At 48.7% G+C, this 22,308-nt stretch overlaps 1 protein-coding gene across 3 annotated transcripts in view; it reads left to right on the top strand.

Annotated features, from left to right (window-relative positions):
* PARP6 (poly(ADP-ribose) polymerase family member 6) overlaps positions 1-16,247 on the top strand; it is a 55,935-nt gene extending 39,688 nt beyond the window's left edge. For 2 of the 3 annotated variants that reach the window (XR_014785333.1, XR_014785332.1), the window contains exons 19-22: positions 4,368-4,447; positions 9,319-9,382; positions 14,653-14,737; positions 15,687-16,247. Coding sequence is in view for 1 of the 3 variants with exons in the window: in XM_084816951.1 (XP_084673077.1) it covers positions 626-695; positions 4,368-4,447; positions 9,319-9,382; positions 14,653-14,737; positions 15,687-15,789 (402 nt within the window). In the remaining 2 variants the exon portion in view is untranslated. Of the gene's footprint in view, positions 1-625; positions 696-4,367; positions 4,448-9,318; positions 9,383-14,652; positions 14,738-15,686 lie in introns of all 3 variants that reach the window. The other variant, XM_084816951.1, reaches the window with a different exon arrangement.
* Positions 16,248-22,308: the final 6,061 nt, after the last annotated feature.

Here is a 22,308-nt window from a genome sequence, read left to right as displayed (position 1 = left end):
CAGCCATTTAAAACAATGAAACCTCAAAAGAATTTTAAAAAGCAAGAGCGCTAAAAACATTAATACTATATGAATTAAAAGGCTAAATTAAAAACACCCAGTATCAAAGACAGCATGTGGCTCCTAGCTCTCCTCCCCTATAAGGTGACGACATCAAAGAGGGGAGAGGGCAGATGTTTCTTTCGGCGTTCTCTCTCCAGTGCACAAGTTTCTGCTCCCATGACTGCTGCTTCAGCTCCTCTGAGCAGATGACCTCAATGGCTCCCCACCGAAGCTGGAGTCTGGGGATGTAAGGAGCCATTATCCCACCGCCCCCGTTTTGATCCTAGCAGTGCATGCCTCCTGCTTCAGGAAATCCCAGTCTTATCCCACAGTTATGGTGTTATGCACATCCGTCTAGGTGGTGGGTCTCAGTGGATCTTGGTGGCAGGTGAATCGGCCTGTCTTAGCCAGAGAGACAAGCCAAAGGAAAGCCAAAGATTCAGTACAGACTGTTAGAACAGATGATAGACTACAAGGGTTGTCGATGCCCCCACCATGCTGGTCTGTGTCTTCCCTGGCCTGTGCTTTGGCGGGGATTGTTCTTCTTCTTTTTTTTTGGCTCACATTGGTGTTTTTCTGCAAGCTGCATGGAGCAGCCTATGGCAAAGGCATCTATTTGAGCCCCATCTCCAGTATTTCGTTTGGATATTCAGGTAAGCGGCTCTCTGTCCTTGTCCCTTCATCTGCCAGTGCACCCATTTGTCCTGCTGACATGCTTGCCTTGAATTCAAGAGCCGCTCCCCCTGTGTGTGTCGCATCCATGTGCTCCTGGGGCATTTCGCACCTTCGGTGTAGGGAAAGGTCCGTTTCTATAGGCATCCGTCTTTACCAGTGGTGTCATGGTAAATGTGGAAGGGTAGACGCTCATCGTGAGAGTCCCCATAGCCACGCCCTTGTGGAGAGGCCAAAAATGCAGGCAGCTGACCTTTGGCAAAGCTAAAGGCTCTTACTTGCCCAGTCCAGACCAAGCCGTCCCAAAATACTTTGCATTAGAACAGGGAACAATATATTATCTCCCCCGCACCTAAGCTCAGAGGGAAGCAGGAAATCTGGGGGGAGTGGCAGCTGATGTCAGCGCCCTGCTAATAAAAAAGTGCGGGCACTGCATCCCTGTGAGCCCTAGCTCCCACTACACCACTGTTGTCTACTTTGAACCCTGTTGTGGACCCACAGAGCACTGCAGACCGTCTGGATTCAGCTAGGTCCAGCCACTGCCCGGAGCCAGGCTGGTTAAAACTGTGATGGTGATCTGCCTCGCTTTCCCTTCTTTGCATCCAAATTCGGTGGGGGGGGGGGGCACAGGCCAGCCATGTGCATTCTTCACAGCATTTGACAGGATACAAGCACATCCCATGTTCTGCCCATCCCCATGAATTATTTCCATCCACTGCATGGGGAGAAGGGGAGATTTGCTGATGTCTGGCCATGGAAATGCAGAGTTTTCTGCTGTCCATCATCTCAGAGATGACGCAAGTTTATTGCTGGTGTCTGCACATGAGATGGAAAGCTGTAAGACTAAAGCAGCGCACGCGCGCACACACTGCTGCCATTTTTGCCATCTCTGATGGAAGGCAGACCACCATGACTCCATCCTTTGGCTGCATTCCCTGTTTATTTATTTATCTGCTGTATTTTAATCCCGCTTTTCAGACAATTATTGTCTCCCAAAGCGGCTCGCATAAAAAAAGATTAAGGCTTACACATTAAAAAGACAAGACACACAAGGGAAGAGGAGTGGAGGGAAAAGGAAGACGAGGGAGATCAGTTTTTCAAGGCCAGAACGAGGAGGTGAGCTATAAATGCACTTCAGCCAGGCTGATCTTCCCTTGCTTGCAATAGAGGCTGGTGGCTCAGATTGTGGTGGGGCTGTTAATCCACTCTAGGTTTCAGTCAGAACCAGCCAGAACACTAAAGGATCTATCCAAGGTGCTGGACCTATTTTGGGGACAGGGTTCAGCACCTTGGCATCCTTTCCCCTTACTTCTGCATTTCAGGGTTGCAGGCAGTTGGAGCTGACTGTTCTTTCTGGCAGGGAGGGGGAAGCAACCCACCTGCAACTACTCCTTCTCTGGCTGATGGATGAGCCAGGTTGGTCACCCCCTTGGCCTGATGTTATTCCTGGGAAGCAGGGGCTGCAGTCTCCCAATGGCCCTTGGTTCCCTGGCTAATGACCGAAGCCAGAGTGTGCTTTCTTTCTTCTCCCCCAGTCTCCAGTTCCCGTTGCCTCATTGAAAATGAGCGTGTCTGCTGAATAGACATGCTGATGAGCTTTTCATCTGAGCTGGGGTGGCAGCTTAGTGGTAGATCCTGTGCTTTGCATTTCGAAGGTCCCAGGTTCAATCACCAGGCTCGCCAATTAAAAAAAGGATGTTAGATAGGAGTGCGGGGGGAAGAAACTTGGGAAGCTGCTGCCGATCAGAGTAGGCAGGACTGAGCTAGACAGATTAATGGTCAGGCTCAACAGGATGAGACAGCTTCAGGTTCTACTGATCATACCCCATTTGAGGAGGCTGGAGTTCGGTAGAAAGATGTCAAGGGTCCATTTTGGGCTGCCTCTTGAGCGAGTCCACTGAAGTTTTGCTGGAGGTTTTTGCTTCTGGGCAATGAAAATTCGTTGTAACTGCTGTTGTCACTGTTGTTGTCATTGTTGTTGTCATTGTTGTTGTTGTTATTATTTTTACTCTGCTCTTGAGCTGAAAAGACTCCCAGAGCAGCTTTCGTACAATCAATAAAAGAAGGCAGTCTCTGTCTGCAGATTTAGAATCTAATAGACATGACACAAAAGGGAAAAGGGATGGGGAGGGAAGAGGAAAAAAGCAAACTCAGGCACCAATGCTACTACTACTACTACTTCTCCTCCTTCACCAACTGGAGTGCAGCTACCATAAACATACAATGGTGTGCTGTAGAGATGGGAAGAGTTTGTGTCAAAAGGCTCAAGGCCTGTTTATTCAGTTTTATTTATTTTTGACATTTTATTTTCCTCCTTTCTCCTATGATGGAGCTCAAGGTGGCATAGGTAGCGTCCCCAGGTGCTCTCCCATCTAGACACAGACCACACCCAGACACTGCATGGCACACACCTTCAGCATGGTGGCTGCATCGCGTGTCTTCGGACCATGCCGTGGGCCTAACTTGTGTGTATGCTCATAGTTGCACATCGCCTCCAAGCCTTCACAGAGAGAGATTATGTCTAGCAGTGCCACCTGCAGGTTTTGGAGGGCCTTTGGGCAAGGCACCCTCAAAGGGTCCTCTTCCTCAATGTGTTTCCTTTCTTGTTGCCATCGTCACCAGCCACTCTTGCACCTCCTCCTCTTTCTCATCATTGCTACCACTTGCTTGCTTGGCAGGCAGAGCGCCAGGGAGCACGGAGGCAGCGGCATCTCCTGCTCCTCCTCCTCACCACCACTGTTGTCTGGGCCAGAGCGAGAGGCAGGTGAACAAGCAGGTCGCAAAGGTGAAGGTGAAGAGCAGCTCCAGGGGGCTCTTGTCAATGGGACCCTGCTGGGGTGTGGGCTCTCAGCAGGTGCCCAACCATTCCTACCCTTGACGCTGGCTCTGATCGGCTGTTTTGTCCTGCCCCAAACATCTGTTTTCACACATCGCTTCTTGCTGGGAGCTCATTGATCATGTTTTCTCTTTGCCCCACCCTCCACAAACTGTTGTGCCACAGATGGGTAGAACCATCCCTTGCTCACAGGCCAGGGAACCAACCAAGGCCCGGTGTCAGGGTGGAAACTGAGCCCATAGAACCCCAGAGCAGTTCTGATTCTGAGGAAGAGCAATGACCCGTGGGAGAGGAGCTCGCTCATCTCTCACAGGCACAGCGGCAGGGAGAGATTCCTCCTGCCTGCATACCTGAGAGAGAGTGACCCTGGCAGCGAGAGAGTGGGGGAGGGGGCCTTGCTGGACGCTCGGCGCAGATGCAGGGAGCGGCGCCAGATGGAGGGCGCCAAGAGGAGGCGCTCTGCTCGCTTGGTGCTACAACAACGGTCGTGTCCCGAGGACCCAAGGGTAAGAGGGAGGATCTCTCCCTAGCCCTTAAGTTCAGAGTCTTCCCACCCTCCTCCTTCAAACAGGGACCAACTGCCTTACCTGGAGCTTAGGTTACTCTGCTAACTACCCCAATGCAGTTCCTTGCTTAATCGCTGGTGATTAGCATCTGAAAGAGTCATTAAGTTGTAAATGGAATAAAGCCTTGGAAAGAATCCTTTGCATCTGTGTCTTGAGTTGGCTATTGGAGGGGACTGTAAGAGGCAGCTAGGGTGCTCCTGACAGCCGGCATGCTGTCATTGCTGTTCTGACTCTCTTTATTTTCAATGCAGGGATGGGGAAAGGGCAGCACCGGATGCCTTCAAAGGATGAGCTGGTGCAGAGATATAACCGAATGAACACCATTCCCCAGGTAACTCTGTCTGTGTGGGGGCTATTTGCAGTCCTGCAAATCTCTCAACGTCATTGCATAACCTGAGGCTTCAACCCCTGAATTTCACAAGTATCGCACCGGATTGTTCATCTTTCATGGTTGAAAACCAGGGGTAAGCAATGTGGCACCCTCCAGATGAGTTAGACTACAACCCCCATCATCCCTGATCATTGGCCATGCTGAGGGGAGTTGTAGCCCAAAATATCTGAGGGGGGGCAGGTTGCCTATTCCCTTGCTTGGTTGTTGCCCACTTACTCCAGGGAAAGAGCCATGATGAACCTAAAAACATGAGCTGCTTCAGAAAGAGTGCTTAGTGGGCACGTTCACTTGTCATGCAAAGGCACCCTCAGAATAAGCCACCCTGGGTTGGTTGGTTGCTTGCTAACTCGACAGGTGACAGATGACTCTGCGGCTTGCCATGGCTTGTTCCCCCACTCAGTTTCCCTCAGTTCTCCCACTGGTTCCCAGCAAGTAATCCAGGTGCCTTTGCGGCAGAACTCCTACTTTCCTCAGTCCCTACATCAGCACCCTTCCTGCAATTGGTTCGCTGGGCTTGCCAGCTCATGAGGGAAACTCTCCCGTGTCCCGCATCAGATCGCCAAATGGAATTAATTTTCTGAGCCCTTACGAATGTGGGAACGTGTTTGCATTTTTTGTTTTTTGGGGGAGTTTTATGCAAGACCACCTGTCCGCTATTTAGCCCAGCATACCAATATCCCCCTCCTGTCAATGTCCTTGTCAATTTCGTCATCCCCTTCTGCGCTTCCCTTGCTAGCGAATACCATCTTTTAAAAAGACTGCTTCACCTACTCCTGCCCCAAAAGTTCCTTCTCCTGCAGGTGCCGACTGATTGCTGCTGCCCATATACTTGTTGCTTCCCTCCACTGATCTCCATCGTTAGCTGTCAGATATGCATGTGGGTTACAGAGCAGTGAAAGGGAGTGGTAAATATTTGCAAATGTCAAGGTAAATACATCGAAATTTCAAGGCAGAGCAGTGAAGGGGATTGGTAAATATACACAAATTTCATGGCGGGGCAGTAAAGCTGAAGGAAAAATTACGCAAATTTCATAGTGGTGGACTTTTGCATCTGCACACTTGCGAAGACTGGCAGACACAGTTAAAGAGAGAGGGAGGGAGGGAGAGAAAGAGAGAGATATCCAAAACAAACAAACAATTCGCAAAGGAGATTAAAATAGTCAAACCCACCTTCCTCATTCCTCTGGTGTGTAGATTCAGTGAGCTGGTAGGCCTCTCACACACCCATACAGAATTTATACTTAATTGAAGTCATCCACCCACCAGCCACATATACAGTCTCAGACACTTACTCTCACTGTTGCTTCTGCAACTGCAAATTGCAAAGTAGAAAAAAAGCAAAAAAGCTACTCTCTCTTGCTTTAGCTGTAGAAAAAAGGATTCTGCTGAGTGACTCCTGCTTGCGTGGTGGAGGAAAGAGGGAGAGCAATACAATTTAGCCAGCCAGCTGATCACTTCCTCTGTGTAGGCATGGCAAACTGTTTCAGCTGTGAATTGCACACTCGGATTGACTGGAGGCGGTCTCTTTGATGCTCATTTCCCCACTCAATCCTTGGTCCCCCTGATTGGCTGGGAAGGACCTGGTATGCCCAAATATGGCAGCCAGGCTGGGAGGCCCTCTCTGAAGGACTGCCTGGATGCTAGATGCCTTTGGAGCAGAGACCGGAGCATGCACAGAGCTCTGCTCCTTTTGCACTTGTGCACAACTCTGCTCCAAAATAAAAGAGGGAGTTCTGCATTAAAGTGGTCAGTGGACTCAGGAGTGCCGCAGTAATCAGAAAAAAAGGTGGGAAAACCGCATCAGTTGGAGGTCAGGCAGGGAGCTGGGACTTTGTTGCAGGGACACAGGAGTGTCTCAGCCCCTGCTGCACTAACCGACAGCCCACCAGTGGTTTTGTTTATGTAATTAGCTCTTGTGCCATCCAAGCCGATATATTTTGATTAATATTTATGAACATTTTTAACTCTTAACTAATATGACAAAATCATTCACAAAAAATCATGCCTTTTACCAAATCCCATCTGTTATTTGCTTAAATTTGCAGCTCTAAGTTGAGAGAGTGTCACATTGTGGTCCTATCGGGATGTGCATAAAACAAGTTGCAAAACTTCTCAAATGCTGAAAAATTAAGAAGTTTATAAATGTGAGCCACACTTTGAGCTTGAGGCCCAGGCCAAATGGCCCTCCTGACCCCCCAAAAACATATATCCTGAGATGTTTCTAGTTAACAGTGCACCAATTGGGTAGATTCATCCTAGTCAATAACTTATCCCAATGTACAATTGCGCTCATTTCACATGCCAGCAAGGTTATGCTCAAAATCCTACAAGCTAGGCTTCAGCAGTATGTGAACCGAGAACTACCGGAAGTACAAGCTAGGTTTCGAAGAGGCAGAGGAATTAGAGATCAAATCGCCAACGTTCGCTGGATCATGGAGAAAGCAAGAGAATTCCAGAAAAACGGCTATTTCTGCTTCATTGACTACGCTAAAGCCTTTGATTGTGTGGATCACAACAAACTGTGGCAAATTCTGAAAGAGATGGGAGCACCAGACCACTTTACCTGTCTCCTGAGAAACCTGTACGAGGGTCAAGAAGCAACAGTAAGAACCAGACATGGAACAACCGATTGGTTCAAAACTGGGAACCAGTTTTGACAAGCCTGCATACTGTCGCCCTGCTTGTTTAACTTATATGCAGAGTACATCATGAGAAACACTGGGTTGGATGAATCACAGGTCAGAATTAAGATTGCCGGGAGAATTATCAACAACCTCAGATACGCAGATGATACCACCCTAATGTCAGAAAGCGAAGAGGATCTCAAGAGCTGCTTGTTAAGGGTGAAAGTGGAGAGTGCAAAAGCTGGTTTGAAACTCAACATTAAAAAAACGAAGATCATGGCATCTGGCCCCATCACTTCCTGGCATATAGAAGGGGAAGAAATGGAAGCAGTAACAGATTTTATTTTCTTGGGCTCCATGATCACCGCAGACGGTGACTGTAGCCATGAAATTAAAAGATGCCTGCTCCTTGGGAGGAAAGCTATGGCAAACCTAGACAGCATAGTAAGAAGCAGAGACATCACCTTGCTGACAAAGGTCTGCATAATCAAAGCTATGGTTTTCCCAGTAGTAACGTATGGCTGTGAGAGCTGGACTATGAGGAAGGCTGAACGCCTTAGAATCGATGCTTTCGAACTGTGGTGCTGGAGAAGACTCTTAGGAGTCCCCTGGACTGCAAGGAGGTCAAATCAGTCGATCCTAAAGGCAATCAACCCTGAGTGCTCATTGGAAGGACAGATACTGAAGCTGAAGCTCAAATATTTTGGCCACCTAATGCGAAGAGAAAACTCCCTGGAAAAGACCCTGATGCTGGGAAAGATTGAAGGCAAAAGGAGAAGGGGACGGCAGAGGATGAGATGGCTAGATAGCATCACCGATGCAATGAAGATGAACCTGAGCACACTCCGGGAGAGAGCGGAGGACAGGAAGGCCTGGTGTGCTATGATCCATGGGGTCACAAAGAGTCAGACACGACTTAACGACTGAACAACAACAAATGTTTCCAATTGCATTGACATGCAGAATTTGCCTTATGCTTATAAGCAGGAATTTGAACTTCCTGCCACTGCAGGGGAAGATCATTCCTCTCTTTAAATACAGAATATGAATTACCCAATATTACCCAATATTTATTAGTTTCTTTCCCCCCCTCCCCACTTTCCAATCCTCTTCATTGTATAATTCCCTCACCCCTGCCTGCCGCAATTTTGGAGGAGGCATTTACTTCACATTTATTTCCTTTTTCATCTGCCTTTCCTCCAGAAAGTTCACAGTGGCATACATGGTTCTTTCCCTCCACTCCCTTTGATCCTCGCAGCAATCCTGTGAGGTAGGTTAGGCGGAGAGATAGTGACTGGCTCAGCATCACCACATGGGCATCATGGTCAAGTGGGGATTTGAAGCCGGGTTGTCCCCACTACACCACACTGTCTCTCTTAAAGAGCAGTTTGTTTCCCCAGGGCCAAATTCACTTGGTGTCACGCTGGATAAATGCAGGCAACCTGCGTATGTGAAGTAGCGACTTAGCCATATGACCATGCGGGGAGCAGATAATCTACAACATTTATTCACAGGGTGAAGAGAAGGGCTGTAGCTCAGTGGCAGAGCATCTGCTTTACGTTCAGAAGGTCCCTGGTTCAGTTCCCAGCATCTCCAGGTTGGGCTGGGAAAGACCCACATTAGAAACCCTGGAGAGCTGCTGCCAGTCAGTGTCAACAATACTGGGCTAGATGGACCAAGGGTATCAGGCAGCTTCCTAGGTATGGTGCACAATCAGAAATCCAAGGAGGCAGGAACATGGTCGATGTCTCCTGTGGGACACTGGTTTCCTGCAATTAACTGATTGGCTGTGGCAGCTTTGGGGTAATTACGTCAATCCACTCCTGCTGCTGCTAGCAGTCATGAGAGAAGGGTATGGCGGCCCATGGAGGACATCGGCCAAGGGTTTCTGAGCTCAGCTCTTCTCTCTGTTGTCCAGATACATTTGTTGGGATTGGCCAGTCCCATAAGTTCCTCATGGAGCTGATTGTCATGGATTCATCCAATGATGCTCTAACCCATGGGTGGGGAACTTGGGGCCCTTCGGATGCTGTTGGTCTACAATGCCCATTTTCCCTGACCACTGGCTGTGCTGGCTGGGGCCAATGGGAGTTGGAGTCTGACCACATCTGGAGGGGCGCAGGTACCTCAGCCCGGCTCTAACCCAAAGAAAGAGGACGTAACTCCAGTTCTTTGGTTTCCTTTCAGACTCGATCCATCCAGTCCAGGTTCTTACAGAGTCGCAACCTGAACTGCATCGCACTTTGTGAAGGTGAGTGATGGGGGGGGGCATGTAGGTCAGTGTGTCTCTTCCCCCCCTCAGAGCCCCCCTTTCTTGCCAGGTCTGTTCAGTTAGACTCCATCTGGGTCCAGATTTTGGCTACCACGCCCATGCAAATGCCAGTTTACAGAATGTATTCCAGGGGAAGTCATTGAAACATAATGTTGTCCTTGCCTGATGAAACCAAAGGCCCAGTTAGGCCAGCAGTCTATCTCCAACAACAGCTAGCTTAATGCCCCTAGGGGTATCATAACCAGGATAAAATGGAAGTAGCTGCCTTCCCATTTCCCCCAACAGCTGATACTCAGTAGTAGATTTCATATAGCAAATATGGCTAATTATGAGCCACCTTCTGTGAGTTTGTTTAATCCTTCCTTGGAGCCCTCCCAATGTAGTAGCCACTTTCATATTTTATGGCAGTGAATTCAATAGGCTAAATTTATGCACTGCATGAAGAAACACTTCCTCTGGTCTGTCCTGAACCCACTGACAATTGGTTTCATTGGGGCGACCCTGCATGGAGGGGCCGTGGCTCAGTGGTAAAGCACATGCTTGGCATGCAGGAGGTCCCAGGTTTAGTCCCTGGCGTCTCCTGGTAAGGCTGGGAAAACCCCTGCCTGAAAGCCTGCAGCGCTGCTGCCAGTCAGTTTTGACAATACTGGACTAGATGGACCAATGACTCAGTATAAAACAGCTTCCTAGGTTGCATTCTGGCATGTTCTAGCACTCGCTTTGGTGGGAAACTTGTGTGGGCTGCATCATCCGCATCCATCAAGCACTGAAGCCTGCCCTCCATTGGGACCAGAGCAACTGAAGCTCCCTTGTGAGGGCCATAGCTCTGTGACAGGCCACATGTCAGCATGTATAAGATTCAAGCCCTGGCATCTCTGGTTAAAAGGCTCTCCAGGGTGAGGGCTGCCCAGGTAGATCAAGGGCCTGACGGTAGGAGGCAGCCTTCTATGTTCATATGTAAGTCTGGATTCTGGCCACTGTAAGCTGAGAAGCAGCCCTCACTCTGGAATTATAGGCATCTGGACATGCCCTATGTTGTCTGTCGAATCATAGTGTTGGAAGGGGCCTCAGAGATCATCTAGTCCAACCCCCCTTGCTCAGTGCAGGCTCTGCAGTGCAGGTTGCAGCTACAGCATCCCTGACAGATGCCCATCTAGCCTCTGCTTAAATACCTCCAGCAAAGTAGAACTCGTAACAGCTCTTGCTGTTAGGAAGTTTTGCCTAATACTTCGTCAAAATCTGCTTCCCTGCAACTTCCACATATTGGAGTATATTGCCCTATGGAGGAATAGAGACCAACTCTGCTCCATCTTTTGCATGACAGCCTGTCCGATATTTGAAGAGCACTATCATGTCTCCCCTTAATCTTCTTCTCCAGGATAAACGTTCCCAGCTCTTTTGACCATTCCTCATATGACTTGGTTCCCAGACCCCTCACTATCCTGGTCGCTCTTCCCTGTTCAAGCTCCAATTTGTCAATGTCCTCCTTAAAATATGATGTCCAGAAACTTGATGCAGTACCCTAATACAGCCTGGATAAAGCAAAATAGGGTGAAAGGATTACTTCCCATGTTGTGGACACTATGCTTCTGTTAATGAAGCCTAAGATAGTATTTGCTTTTTAAGCTTCCCTATCACATATGTGGTCCACTGGAGAAGGAAATGGCAACCCACTCCAGTATTCTTGCCAAGAAAACCCCATGGAACGTATCTCAAGGCTAAAAGAGATGACGCCGGAAGATGAGCCCCTTAGGTCGGAAAGTATACAATATACTACTGGGGAAGAGCAGAGGGAATTTCCAAGTAGTGCCAGAAAGAGTGAAGCGGCTGGGCCAAAGCCGAAAGGACACTCAGCTGTGGATGTGTCTGGTGGTGAAAAGAAAATCCGATGCTGTAAAGAACAATATTGTTTAGGAACCTGGAATGTCAGATCAATGAATCAAGGTAAGCTGGAGGTGGTCAAACATGAGATGGCAAGATTGAACATCGACATCTTGGGAATCAGCGAACTAAAATGGACAAGCATGGGCGAATTTAATACAGGTGACCATCATATCTACTACTGTGGGCAAGAATCCCTTAGAAGAAATGGAGTAGCCCTCATAGTCAACAAGAGGGTGGGAAAAGAAGTACTGGGGTACAATCTCAAAAACGATAGAATGATCTCAGTACGAATCCAAGGCAAACCATTCAACATCACAGTAATTCAAGTCTATGCCCCAACCACTGATGCCGAAGAGGCTGAGGTTGATTGGTTCTATGAACCTTTTAGAACTAACACCAAAAAAAGATGTCCTCTTCATCATAGGGGATTGGAATGGTAAAGTAGGAAGTCAAGAAATAACCGGGATAACAGGCAAGCATGGCCTTGGTGTACAAAATGAAGCAGGACAAAGGCTAATAGAGTTTTGCCAAGAGAACACGCTGATCATAGCAAACACTCTTTTCCAACAGCACAAGAGGCGACTCTACACATGGACATCACCAGATGGTCAATATCGAAATCAGATTGATTATGTCCTTTGCAGCCAAAGATGGAGAAGCTCTATACAGTCAGTCAAAACAAGACCTGGAGCTGACTGTGGCTCAGATCATGAGCTTCTTGTTGCAAAATTTCGGCTGAAATTGAAGAACGTAGGGAAAACCACTAAACCATTCAGGTATGACTTCAATCATATCCCTTATGAATATACAGTGGAGGTGAGGAATAGATTTCAGGGATTAGACCTGATAGACAGAGTGCCTGAGGAACTATGGATGGAGGTCCGTAACATTGTTCAGGAGGCAGCAACTCAATCCATCCCAAAGAAAAAGAAATGCAAGAAAGCCAAGTGGCTGTCTGATGAGGCTTTACAAATAGCTGAGGAAAGAAGGGAAGCGAAAAGCAAGGGAGAAAGGGGAAGATATATCCAACTGAATGCAGAGTTACAGAGAATAGCAAGGAGAGACAAGAAGGCCCTCTTAAATGAACAATGCAAAGAAATCGAGGAAAACAACAGAATGGGAAAGACTAGAGATCTCTTCAAGAAAATTGGAGATCTCAAGGGAACGTTTTGTGCAAAGATGGGCATGATAAAGGACAAAGAAGGCAGGGATCTAATAGAAGCAGATGAGATTAAGAAGAGGTGGCAAGAATACACAGAAGAACTATACAGGAAAGATCAGAATGTCCCTGATAGCCATGATAGTGCAGTCACTGAACTTGAGCCGGACATCCTCGAGAGTGAAGTCAAGTGGGCCTTAGGAAGCATTAGTAACAACAAAGCTAGCGGAGATGACAGTATTCCAGCTGAGCTATTTAAAATCCTAAAAGATGATGCTGTTAAAGTGCTGCACTCAATGTGCCAATGAATTTGGAACACGCAACAGTGGCCACAAGACTGGAAAAGGTCAGTTTACATTCCAGTTCCAAAGAAGGGCAACGCCAAAGAGTGTTCAAACTACCGTACAATTGCGCTCATTTCACATGCCAGCAAGGTGATGCTCAAAATCCTACAAGCTAGGCTTCAGCAGTATGTGAACCGAGAACTACCGGAAGTATAAGCTGGGTTTCAAAGAGGCAGAGGAACTAGAGATCAAATCACCAACGTTCGCTGGATCATGGAGAAAGCAAGAGAATTCCAGAAAAACGGCTATTTCTGCTTCATTGACTACGCTAAAGCCTTTGATTGTGTGGATCACAACAAACTGTGGCAAATTCTGAAAGAGATGGGAGTACCAGACCACCTTACCTGTCTCCTGAGAAACCTGTACAAGGGTCAAGAAGCAACAGTAAGAACCAGACATGGAACAACCGAGTGGTTCAAAATTGGGAAAGGAGTACAAGGCTGCATATTGTCGCCCTGCTTATTTAACTTATATGCAGAGTACATCATGAAAAATGCCGGGTTGGATGAATCCCAGGTCGGAATTAAGATTGCTGGGAGAATTATCAACAACCTCAGATACGCAGACGATACCACCCTAATGGCAGAAAGCGAAGAGGATCTCAAGAGCCTCTTGTTGAGGGTGAAAGAGGAGAGTGCAAAAGCTGGTTTGAAACTCAACATTAAAAAAACTAAGATCATGGCATCTGGCCCCATCACTTCCTGGCATACGGAAGGGGAAGAAATGGAAGCAGTGACAGATGTTATTTTCTTGGGCTCCAAGGTCACCGCAGACAGTGACTGTAGCCATGAAATTAAAAGATGCTTGCTCCTTGGGAGGGAAGCTATGGCAAACCTAGACAGCATAGTAAGAAGCAGAGACATCACCTTGCCGACAAAGGTCCGCATAATCAAAGCTATGGTTTTCCCAGTATTAACGTATGGCTGTGACAGCTGGGCTATAAGGAAGGCTGAGCGCCGAAGAATTGATGCTTTCGAGCTGTGGTGCTGGAGAAGACTCTTAGGAGTCCCCTGGACTGCAAGGAGGTCAAATCAGTCCATCCTAAAGGAAATCAGCCCTGACTGCTCATTAGAAGGACAGATACTGAAGCTGAAGCTCAAATATTTTGGCCACCTAATGCGAAGAGAAAACTCTCTGGAAAAGACCCTGATGCTGGGAAAGACTGAAGGCAAAAGGAGAAGGGGACGGCAGAGGATGAGATGGCTAGATATCATCACTGATGCAATGAATATGGACTTGAGCACGCTGCGGGAGAGAGTGCAGGACAGGAAGGCCTGGCGTGCTATGGTCCATGGGGTCACGAAGAGTCGGACATGACTGAACAACAACAACAATCACACTGCTGGCTGATATTCAGCTTGTGATCCACAAAGACACCTAGATCCTTTTAACATGTACTGCTGCGAAGCAAGGTTTCCCTCTGTCCCGCCACTGTCCAAGCAAGGATCTAGCTCTGTAGGGTTCTGAGAGTGGCTGTGGATTCTGAGTTCTACAGTCTTTCAAACAAATAGTTAACATCTTTGGCTGGCACTGCTCCTTGTGCTTTGCCAAAAAGTCATGAGGGCATAGCCATGCCAGGGCCCAGTCAATGAAAGAGAGAACCTTTGAGATAGCAAAGCATTCTGGGTGATCATGGTCAAAATCCCCGACTCTGAGTTGCACTGTGTGAAACTCTTCAGTGAGATGTGTTCTTTGGAAGATTCCCATCTTCTAAAGGGCAGGCATCCATCTCTTGGATAAGTCTGGGATCACATCCTGGGGTCCTGGCTCCAAAACATTTGGCCATCCTGCTTTGTGGATGATACTGGCATGTGTGTGTGATGTCCTGATTGCAACGTTGCTGACCCTTTCCTCACTTGCAGTGATCACGTCAAAGGATCTCCAGAAGCACGGCAACATCTGGGTTTGCCCTGTGTCGGACCATGTCTGCACCCGCTTTTTCTTTGTGTGAGTAACCACATGTCTTGGGTATGGACTGGGGGAGGGAAAGCTCTCCTGTCTGCGGAGTGGTGCAGTGCCAACTAGTGCAGCTCCAGTTTAATGAGGGCCCTTGGGCTCCCTCAATGGGCTCCCTCTCTCATTGCATCTACCTTCTTTGCCATTGTCACCAGCTGCTCTTGGTCCTTATTCGCTTCCTCATGAATCACCTGCTTGTTTGCCAAATGGAGAGCCAGTGAGCAAGCAGGCATTGGTATCTACTGCTCCTCCTTCTCACCACCACCGTTTTCTGGGACAGAGCAAGAGGCTGGCGAGTGAGCAGGTTGCAACGGTAAAGAGGAGGAGCAGGTCCAGGGGAGTCTTGTCAGTGGACCCTGTTGCAGTGTGGGGCCTTGGCAGTTGCCCACCCATGCCTACCCTTGATGCTGGCCCTGGTGTCAATCCCTGTCCCAGTGGGGTAGGCCTGAGTGGTGCCTTTCTTGAAAGGAATGCAGAAAGGAGGCCATTTGACTAGGGATGTTGGAGAAATCTGCAACAGAAACAAATGAGTTCGGATTGTCATGAATCCAACCCGCAGATTCTGCAGCGGATTCCCACTGGGCTTTCCCACTGTTGGGCCAATTCTGTGGACTTGCAGACTGGTTTTCTAACTTTCCCAATTTTTGCACAAAGTTCGTCATAGAAAAATACACAAGATTAGAAAAACCAGGAAAAATTAACATTTCCCCCATAGGCTAAAGCATGAAAATGCATATTTTGGGAGAATGTGTGCATTTTCGCACATGTGAATTTTGCGCAAATGTGCATTTGCGCAAATCTGGAAGCAAACAAAATCTGAATCTGTAGATGAGCTGACGACGGAATGAAAGGTGCCTGGCAATCCACGAAATACCGACGGAATGAATTTAAGGTAATCCCTGCATCCCTCTCTCTGACACGGCTTCTCTTTTCCCTGCAGGTATGAAGATGGCCAAGTCGGAGATGCCAACATCAATACTCAGGACCCCAAAATCCAGAAGGAGATCATGCGTGTGATTGGCACTCAGGTCTATACAAACTGAGGGGGTGGAGGACCCCCCCCTTCCTTCAGCACGTGCCAGCGCCGCCCCTGCCCCCACCTGGGCAGACGGGAGCCAGGCGTCGGAGGTTTACAGATGAAGCAATGATCACCCTGGCTGGTTGAAGACTGAGACTCATGGGGGGAGGGGGCAAAGGGGCGACCAGCATCACTTCTGGCCAGCCAGGGCCCCCACAGCACCTCTGGAGGGGTGGCAGCAGCTCTCCCCTCCCCCTGGATGTAGAGTATACAGAGACACTCCGAGGGGGTGGACTAGGACCAATTCCCGCGAACAGCTGGGGTGGCTGGATTTGCACTCCCGCCTTTACAGTGACAAAATTTTTAACAGTGGAAACGAGCAACACCCGCCCCCCCCCGGCAAAAACAAAAGCGTGCGAGTGAGCAAATGGTTTTAGCTTATTAAAATTCTCTTTAAAAAAGAAGACGCTCCCATGCGCCCACAAAGGCTCTGTGTGTGAGTGAGTGCAGCAGGCGCTAAGCCTCCCTCTTCCGTGTAGCTCAGGAGGGAGGCACATCAATCCATGCGGCTCTCCTTTCTCCTGGGATGCGTGTATTATCTGTGTGTGCCACAGTCACTCTCTGACCCTCCCAAACCTCTGGTGTAACCTCAATTTCATGAAGACCACAGCTTTGGGTCTTGAGAGTTCTTCTCTTTGGGTCAATACTTAAGATGGACCACATTTTATATCTCAATCACTCTCCTTCTTTCCCAAGCTGCCTGTGTGAAAGACCCCCTGTCCTTGTACATATGCCCTCAGATATGTAAAGGGGTCATCTGTGTTAAAAGCAAGAGAGCCACTGTAGCTCAGCGGTAGAACACCAGCTTCGCATGCAGCAGGTCCTGATTTCGGTCCCTGGCATCTCCAGTTCAAGGGGTCTGCAAGCAAGTGCTGAGAATGATGGAAATTCTGGGGCATTGCATTTTGGGAAAACCAAAATGGTGGCCACCACTCTGGCTGCCAGGGGCCTGGTGTGGAGGACCCAGGAGGCATCACTGTCAATGGTGGATTGTGGCAGCCCCTTGACAATGCCTGGTGCTGACTTAGGCCCTGTAGAGTGTCTAGATGGGCCAATAGTCTGATCCAATAGAAGGCAGGTTCCTTTGATACTGTCCCTCTCTTAGAGATGGAAAGTGGCATGAAGGGAAAGGGGCAGGGCTGGTGCTCGGTTTGATGGGACCATGGGCAAGGTGTCCTTTGTCCACTCCCACCCCAAAGCACTCCCCTGGTGCTCCCCTAGTAAGGTTACCCAGTGGCGACAGGCAGGGCTCCCTTCTTCTGTTTTATTCTTGGCAGTGCTTTGGTTTTCTAGTGAACCAAAGCACTGCCCAAGGCTGCAGCTGCCCACTGACTTCTCCTCCCCAGAATGCCTTTGGGCCCTGGCATAATGGCAAAGGCCTTCTGCAGAAATAAAGGTGACAGGCAACTCCTGCCTCAACTGCAGCACTGTTTCACAGTGCACCTGCTACCCTAGCAAAAATATAACAAGAAAGAAAAGGGGGATGTCAGCTATTGGCATCACCCCTGGTGGGCCCTCCTAGGCCCCGTGGACCCTGGCATTTGCCTGACCATGCCACACTGGTGAGGCCAGGTGTGGAAAGGGGTAAATCCCCATCCCCCAGCACTGCTACTCCAAGCCAATACCACCACAGCTCCTTAGAAGCTTAAAACAAGAAAATCAACTTGAAGATCTGGTCATGGATTTCCTACATCAGGGATAGGCAACCTGGTGCTCTCCAGATGTTTTGGGCTACAACTCCCACCATCACTGAACATTGCCCCACTTTCTGGGGCTGATGGCAGTAGTCCAAAACATCTGGAGGCAGCAGGTTGCCTCCCCCTGTTCTACATCACATGCAGTCTGGACCTCAGCTGATATGCCTAGGCCACTCCAAATCACAGGCCACTGTGGACACCTGTGGTCCTAGCCCTTCCTTCTCTTTGATGCAAATGGCACATGAGTCAATGGAGCTGGAATCATTTGCGATGTATTCATTAACCTTTGGGTGGTTTGAAGTGTTATTTGATCGACAGGGGCTCACGCCACATGTCACGTTTAGGGAACGCAATGGACTGGAGTTGGACAATGTGGTTTTGAAAAGAGGACCAGCTGGTGCTTTGGTCTCAGCTCTTTCTTTGCCACGGAGGCTGTGCTGACGACAGGGTGATACTGCAGGAGACCAGCCTGGACTTGCCCATTCAGTAAGCCCGGCTGGGCCTCTTTCCCATCACTGTGCCGTCTGCTCACCTGCACACTCCCAACGTGCATGACACAGAAGCCCAGCAGCTCTCAAAGGCCAACCATATGCAGTTTATTTGCAGGTATTTGCCTCCAGGGCAGTTCAGAATCATCTTTTGGCTAAAGTTGAGGTGGAAAATTAGTAATAATATTATTGATAATAAATATAATTGTTAATAATTATACATGCTAACCATTATTAATAACAACTATTACTCATAATAACACTGATTGACAAGTTGTGCAAAGGAAAAACAGTTGCTTTAAAACCAGGCAGTCTGAAACTGGAATCAGCTGGCTTGAAGTGTACTTTGGAGAGCCTGCAGTGGTCTGCCGGTAGGTGCTATAGTGAGAGGGGCCCGGCTACTTGACTTGAGCCGCTCCACTAGAAACATTGGAGAGAGGCCAAAGCTTAGTAGAAGAGTGTTTGCTCTGAGTTCAGAAGTTCCTGGGTTCAATCTCCGGCATTGCCAGGTAAGGCAAAGGACAAGATGGCGCCCCCTCCCTTTCCACAGCCAAAAGCTGGCTGGACTGCCAGATGAGTCTGTCTTCAGCACTGATTACGGGGCAGCCTTATCCATTGAACTTGAAGGCAGCAGGCTAACTTAGGGGGCGCAGAGTAGGCTGCAAGGCACAGAGTTCTCTCCTTGAACACCTTGCTGCTGCCTCCCAGCATCTGCCACCGGAGGTGACTGCTTCACCCTGCCTAATGGTAGGGCAGGCCCTGCTGCAGCCCTCAGACCCAAAACTGCACCTTGTGCAGCAATTAGACTTTTCGAAAGCCTTCCATTGGCTCCAATGGGGGGCTTTTCCCAAGCCCGATTGCTGTGCAGGGAGGGAGCTGGAAAGGAATCCCTTTGGGCCACAGCTGGCCTCCATGCTGGAGGTTCCTCACCCCTGGTGTAGACGATACTGAGCTAGGTCTGAATTAGGATAAAGCAGCTTCTTATGATCCATGTATAGAAAGCAAAGCAGAGACTCTGGGCTCTCTTGAGACATGCCTGTTGCCTCCACTACTTTGAGGTTTGGCTGGCAGCATGTATGCCAGAGCCAAATGATCACAGAGGGATAAAAAAGTGGTCATGCAGTGGAGAAGGAGAGTACCATGAAGCAGTGGAGGCTGGTGGCTCCAATTTTGGTGGGGCTGGGGTTTCATTCTGGGTTTTAGTCAGAACTAGCCAGAACTCTAAAGGAGCTATCCAAGGTGCTGGACCCTATCCCCCAAAATGGATGCAGCACCTTGGATAGTTCCTTTAGAGTTCTGAATGGTTCTGACTGAAACCCAGAATGGAATCACAGCCCTACCTAAATCGGCACCACCAGCCTCCGCTTCCATGAAGCCAGCAAAGGGGCCCTGTGGCTGTTGTGCAGGGCTACCCAACCAGATGCAACAGGTGGAGCCCTGTCTGCGATTTCGTTTGCTCAGAGCAGCAGCACATGTCCAGTAGTGCCAGCCTACGAGTCCTACTGTAGGCGCAAGGGGGCCTGTTGCATCACCATTAGGATTCTTAGGACTGGATCCTGCAAACAGCTGCCTCAACATGCAGTGCATGGGATTTGAGCCATAGACAGGCTGACATTGCACTGCTGCCCTTTTTTGAGACGGTGGAGCCATGAATGAGGCTCTATGGGGTTCGCTCTGCCATTTTGCCCAGCAAAATAAACAACCAGAGCAAGAATTCAAGTGGGCTGGCTATTTTCTGTGACCCCCCCTCCCCAACAGTGCTTGAAGTTGGGAGGATGACTCTGAATAAGAGACTCACACATGAACAATCTGGGCGAATTCCCCACTGGACTGTGCTTTATTTCAGTCTAAGCAGAATATCATTAACTACAGAGCTACAGAGATAACAATGTCCATTCGCCTGTCTTTATTATACTACAAGAAATCATAAGAAGGATCAGTCAAAAGAACTGTGATCCACTGGAATGCCAAAACCGCTCTCCGCCCCACCCGTGGGAGGCGGTGTTCCTCTTGGAATGATGGAAACAGACAGCCCAGTTGGGAAGGGTGAGGGTGGCCTGGTGAGAGGGCTCCCCTCCAAATAGCCATCCAATAGGGACTTGGTGGCAAAAGGAAATGAATGCTCAGTGGCCAGTGATCTTTGTCCTCCTAATACCTTCAGCTGGGCACAAGGGGTCACTCTACACCAAATCTACATGAACATGACTGACTAGCTTTGCTGGCCAGTATGGGCTTTCTAGAGCAAAGGAGTTCCTTGGGTCTTAGATTTTGGATGAGTAGCCAACAGGAAGGGAGAGTCATCAGTCAGGGTCACCAATAGCCTTTCTCCACATGCCTTGGGTCTTGATTTGGGGTGTAAAGGGGTTTCCTCCTCAACTCTTGATTAGATATTCCATGTCTTCCTGAGCAATACTTACCTCTCAACAGCTTCCCCATTTGTCTTGTTCCCTTTGCTTTTGCTAGGCTCGTACAACATTTTTGGGAAAATGTCATTGCTGACCTCTTGCCCAAAACACCAGTTTTAGGCTGTGGCGGGGATGGAACAGAGCAACCTGATTTAATTGTTGTTGTTTTTTAATTATTAAGTGCCACAAAGGACTGACCCTCTACATAACCTTTCCATGTGTGTGGATGTGATGGCTTGGAAAAGTCACTGTGTGAACATGGGATATTGGAATCATGTCTCATCAGGCTCTTTCTTGTGCCTTTTGGTGGTGCTTCGTTTGGGATGGATGACCCATTGATGACCCATCTGTGATTCCTGAGGCATGAAAAGAAACACCTTTCCCTCTTTGCAGTGTGTGTATCATTTGTACACCCACCGTAACGTTGGCTATCAAGAAAGACTATGGCCATGTTTGGCCTATCCTTCAGGCCCAAAGCCAGTGCAAAGCCCAAGGGGCTGGAGAACAGACCCCCTGCAGCTGGAATCAGTTTTCTGGGGCACAGTGCCCATTTTTCTCCTTGTTGCCCAGATAGAATCTGGAGGAAACCGTGAAAAGATTAACATGAAGAATGGATCACCCATGGTGGTCTCAATGTGGACATGGCTCCTAGTTCCTTCAAGAGCAGTAGGATGGAAAGACATTTGTCAGTTGCTCTCTTTCCCATTCTGATGTTGGGGGCAGTTTGGCCAGGTGGTCTCCTCTCCCATCTGTAGCAGAGCTGTGTTGGAGCCCTGTGTGTTTTGAAAAGCCATAAAAGAAGCATGGAGAGCTAGACTACCACTGCACCAGGCCAGAAGAACTCCCCATGTGTTGTTGTTTTTCTATGCCCCTAGAATGCTTATTATTTTAAACACCAGGCATCAGGAGTTGGCAACTGGGTTTCAACCAGTAACTAATTTAGGGAAAGGGTTCTCTGGAGAGTGGCAATCTCTGATGCAGGAGATCAGCTCCAAAGCCCCAGAAATGTGACAGATGTCTGTAGTGAGTAAGCGGCAAAGGGAAGGCACTCTTTTTGACACTGGGTGTAGAGCAAACAGTCTTGGTAGCCCAAGACAGAGCCCAAATGCTGCCTTTTGAAGCAACTGAAGGGGTCTGGCTCATATGAAAGACGATTGCCCATCAGACACATCCCCCACCCCATAACTTCCAAAACAATTTTGTATGGGTACATAAGTTTCCTGCCATTTAAAGAATCTAACCCCCCACACACCTCAATCAGCATCACAACCAGGAACTAGGCAGTGGGTAACAAAGGTATCCCAAACTCATGCCCAAGGAGAGGAGCTGCGCTGATACACAAAAGAGACACTCCCCCACAAACAAAGAACTTCTTCCTTGAAACCTACCCACCATGAGAATTTTTCATTCCAGGAAACTACGGATGGCAAGCTTCGAAGCGAGGACTGGAGCATGGCCAAGTGAGAAGGGAGGGCAAGACAGCTTTGACATTAGAGGTGCAGTCAGAACACTCCTACAGTCTCTCCACCCCACGCATCCCTTCCAAGGTAGCAACAGACTATGGTAGCAAAAAGGTAGCCCTTAAGAGACGGCAGTTGCTGCTGTAGGCTATTTGTGCTTGATGGGAGCTGGCAGTAGCTATGACAGCAGCAGCCAATGGGATGGTGGGCCTTGGGGAAGACCTGATATGGACATGGTTCGGTTAGGGCTGATGGCAAGATGCCCCATCATCTTCTCTCTCACCTTACACCTCTAAGTAGTGCAAGTGGGAAGCAACCAGGTCTTGGGCAGCTCAAGATGTCTTCCTCCATACTGCACCCTGCAGGGACCCCAGTGTCCATCATCCCCATCCATACTCTGTCCTTGAAACTTGAAAGGAATGTTATTTGTGGCT

Source organism: Heloderma suspectum, chromosome 11, assembly GCF_057233095.1.
Source record: "Heloderma suspectum isolate Gila_16-S chromosome 11, 16-S_ref, whole genome shotgun sequence".
NCBI lineage: Eukaryota > Metazoa > Chordata > Lepidosauria > Squamata > Helodermatidae > Heloderma > Heloderma suspectum.
Note: the sequence above shows the minus strand (reverse complement) of the source record. Positions and strands in the feature narration are given on the sequence as shown.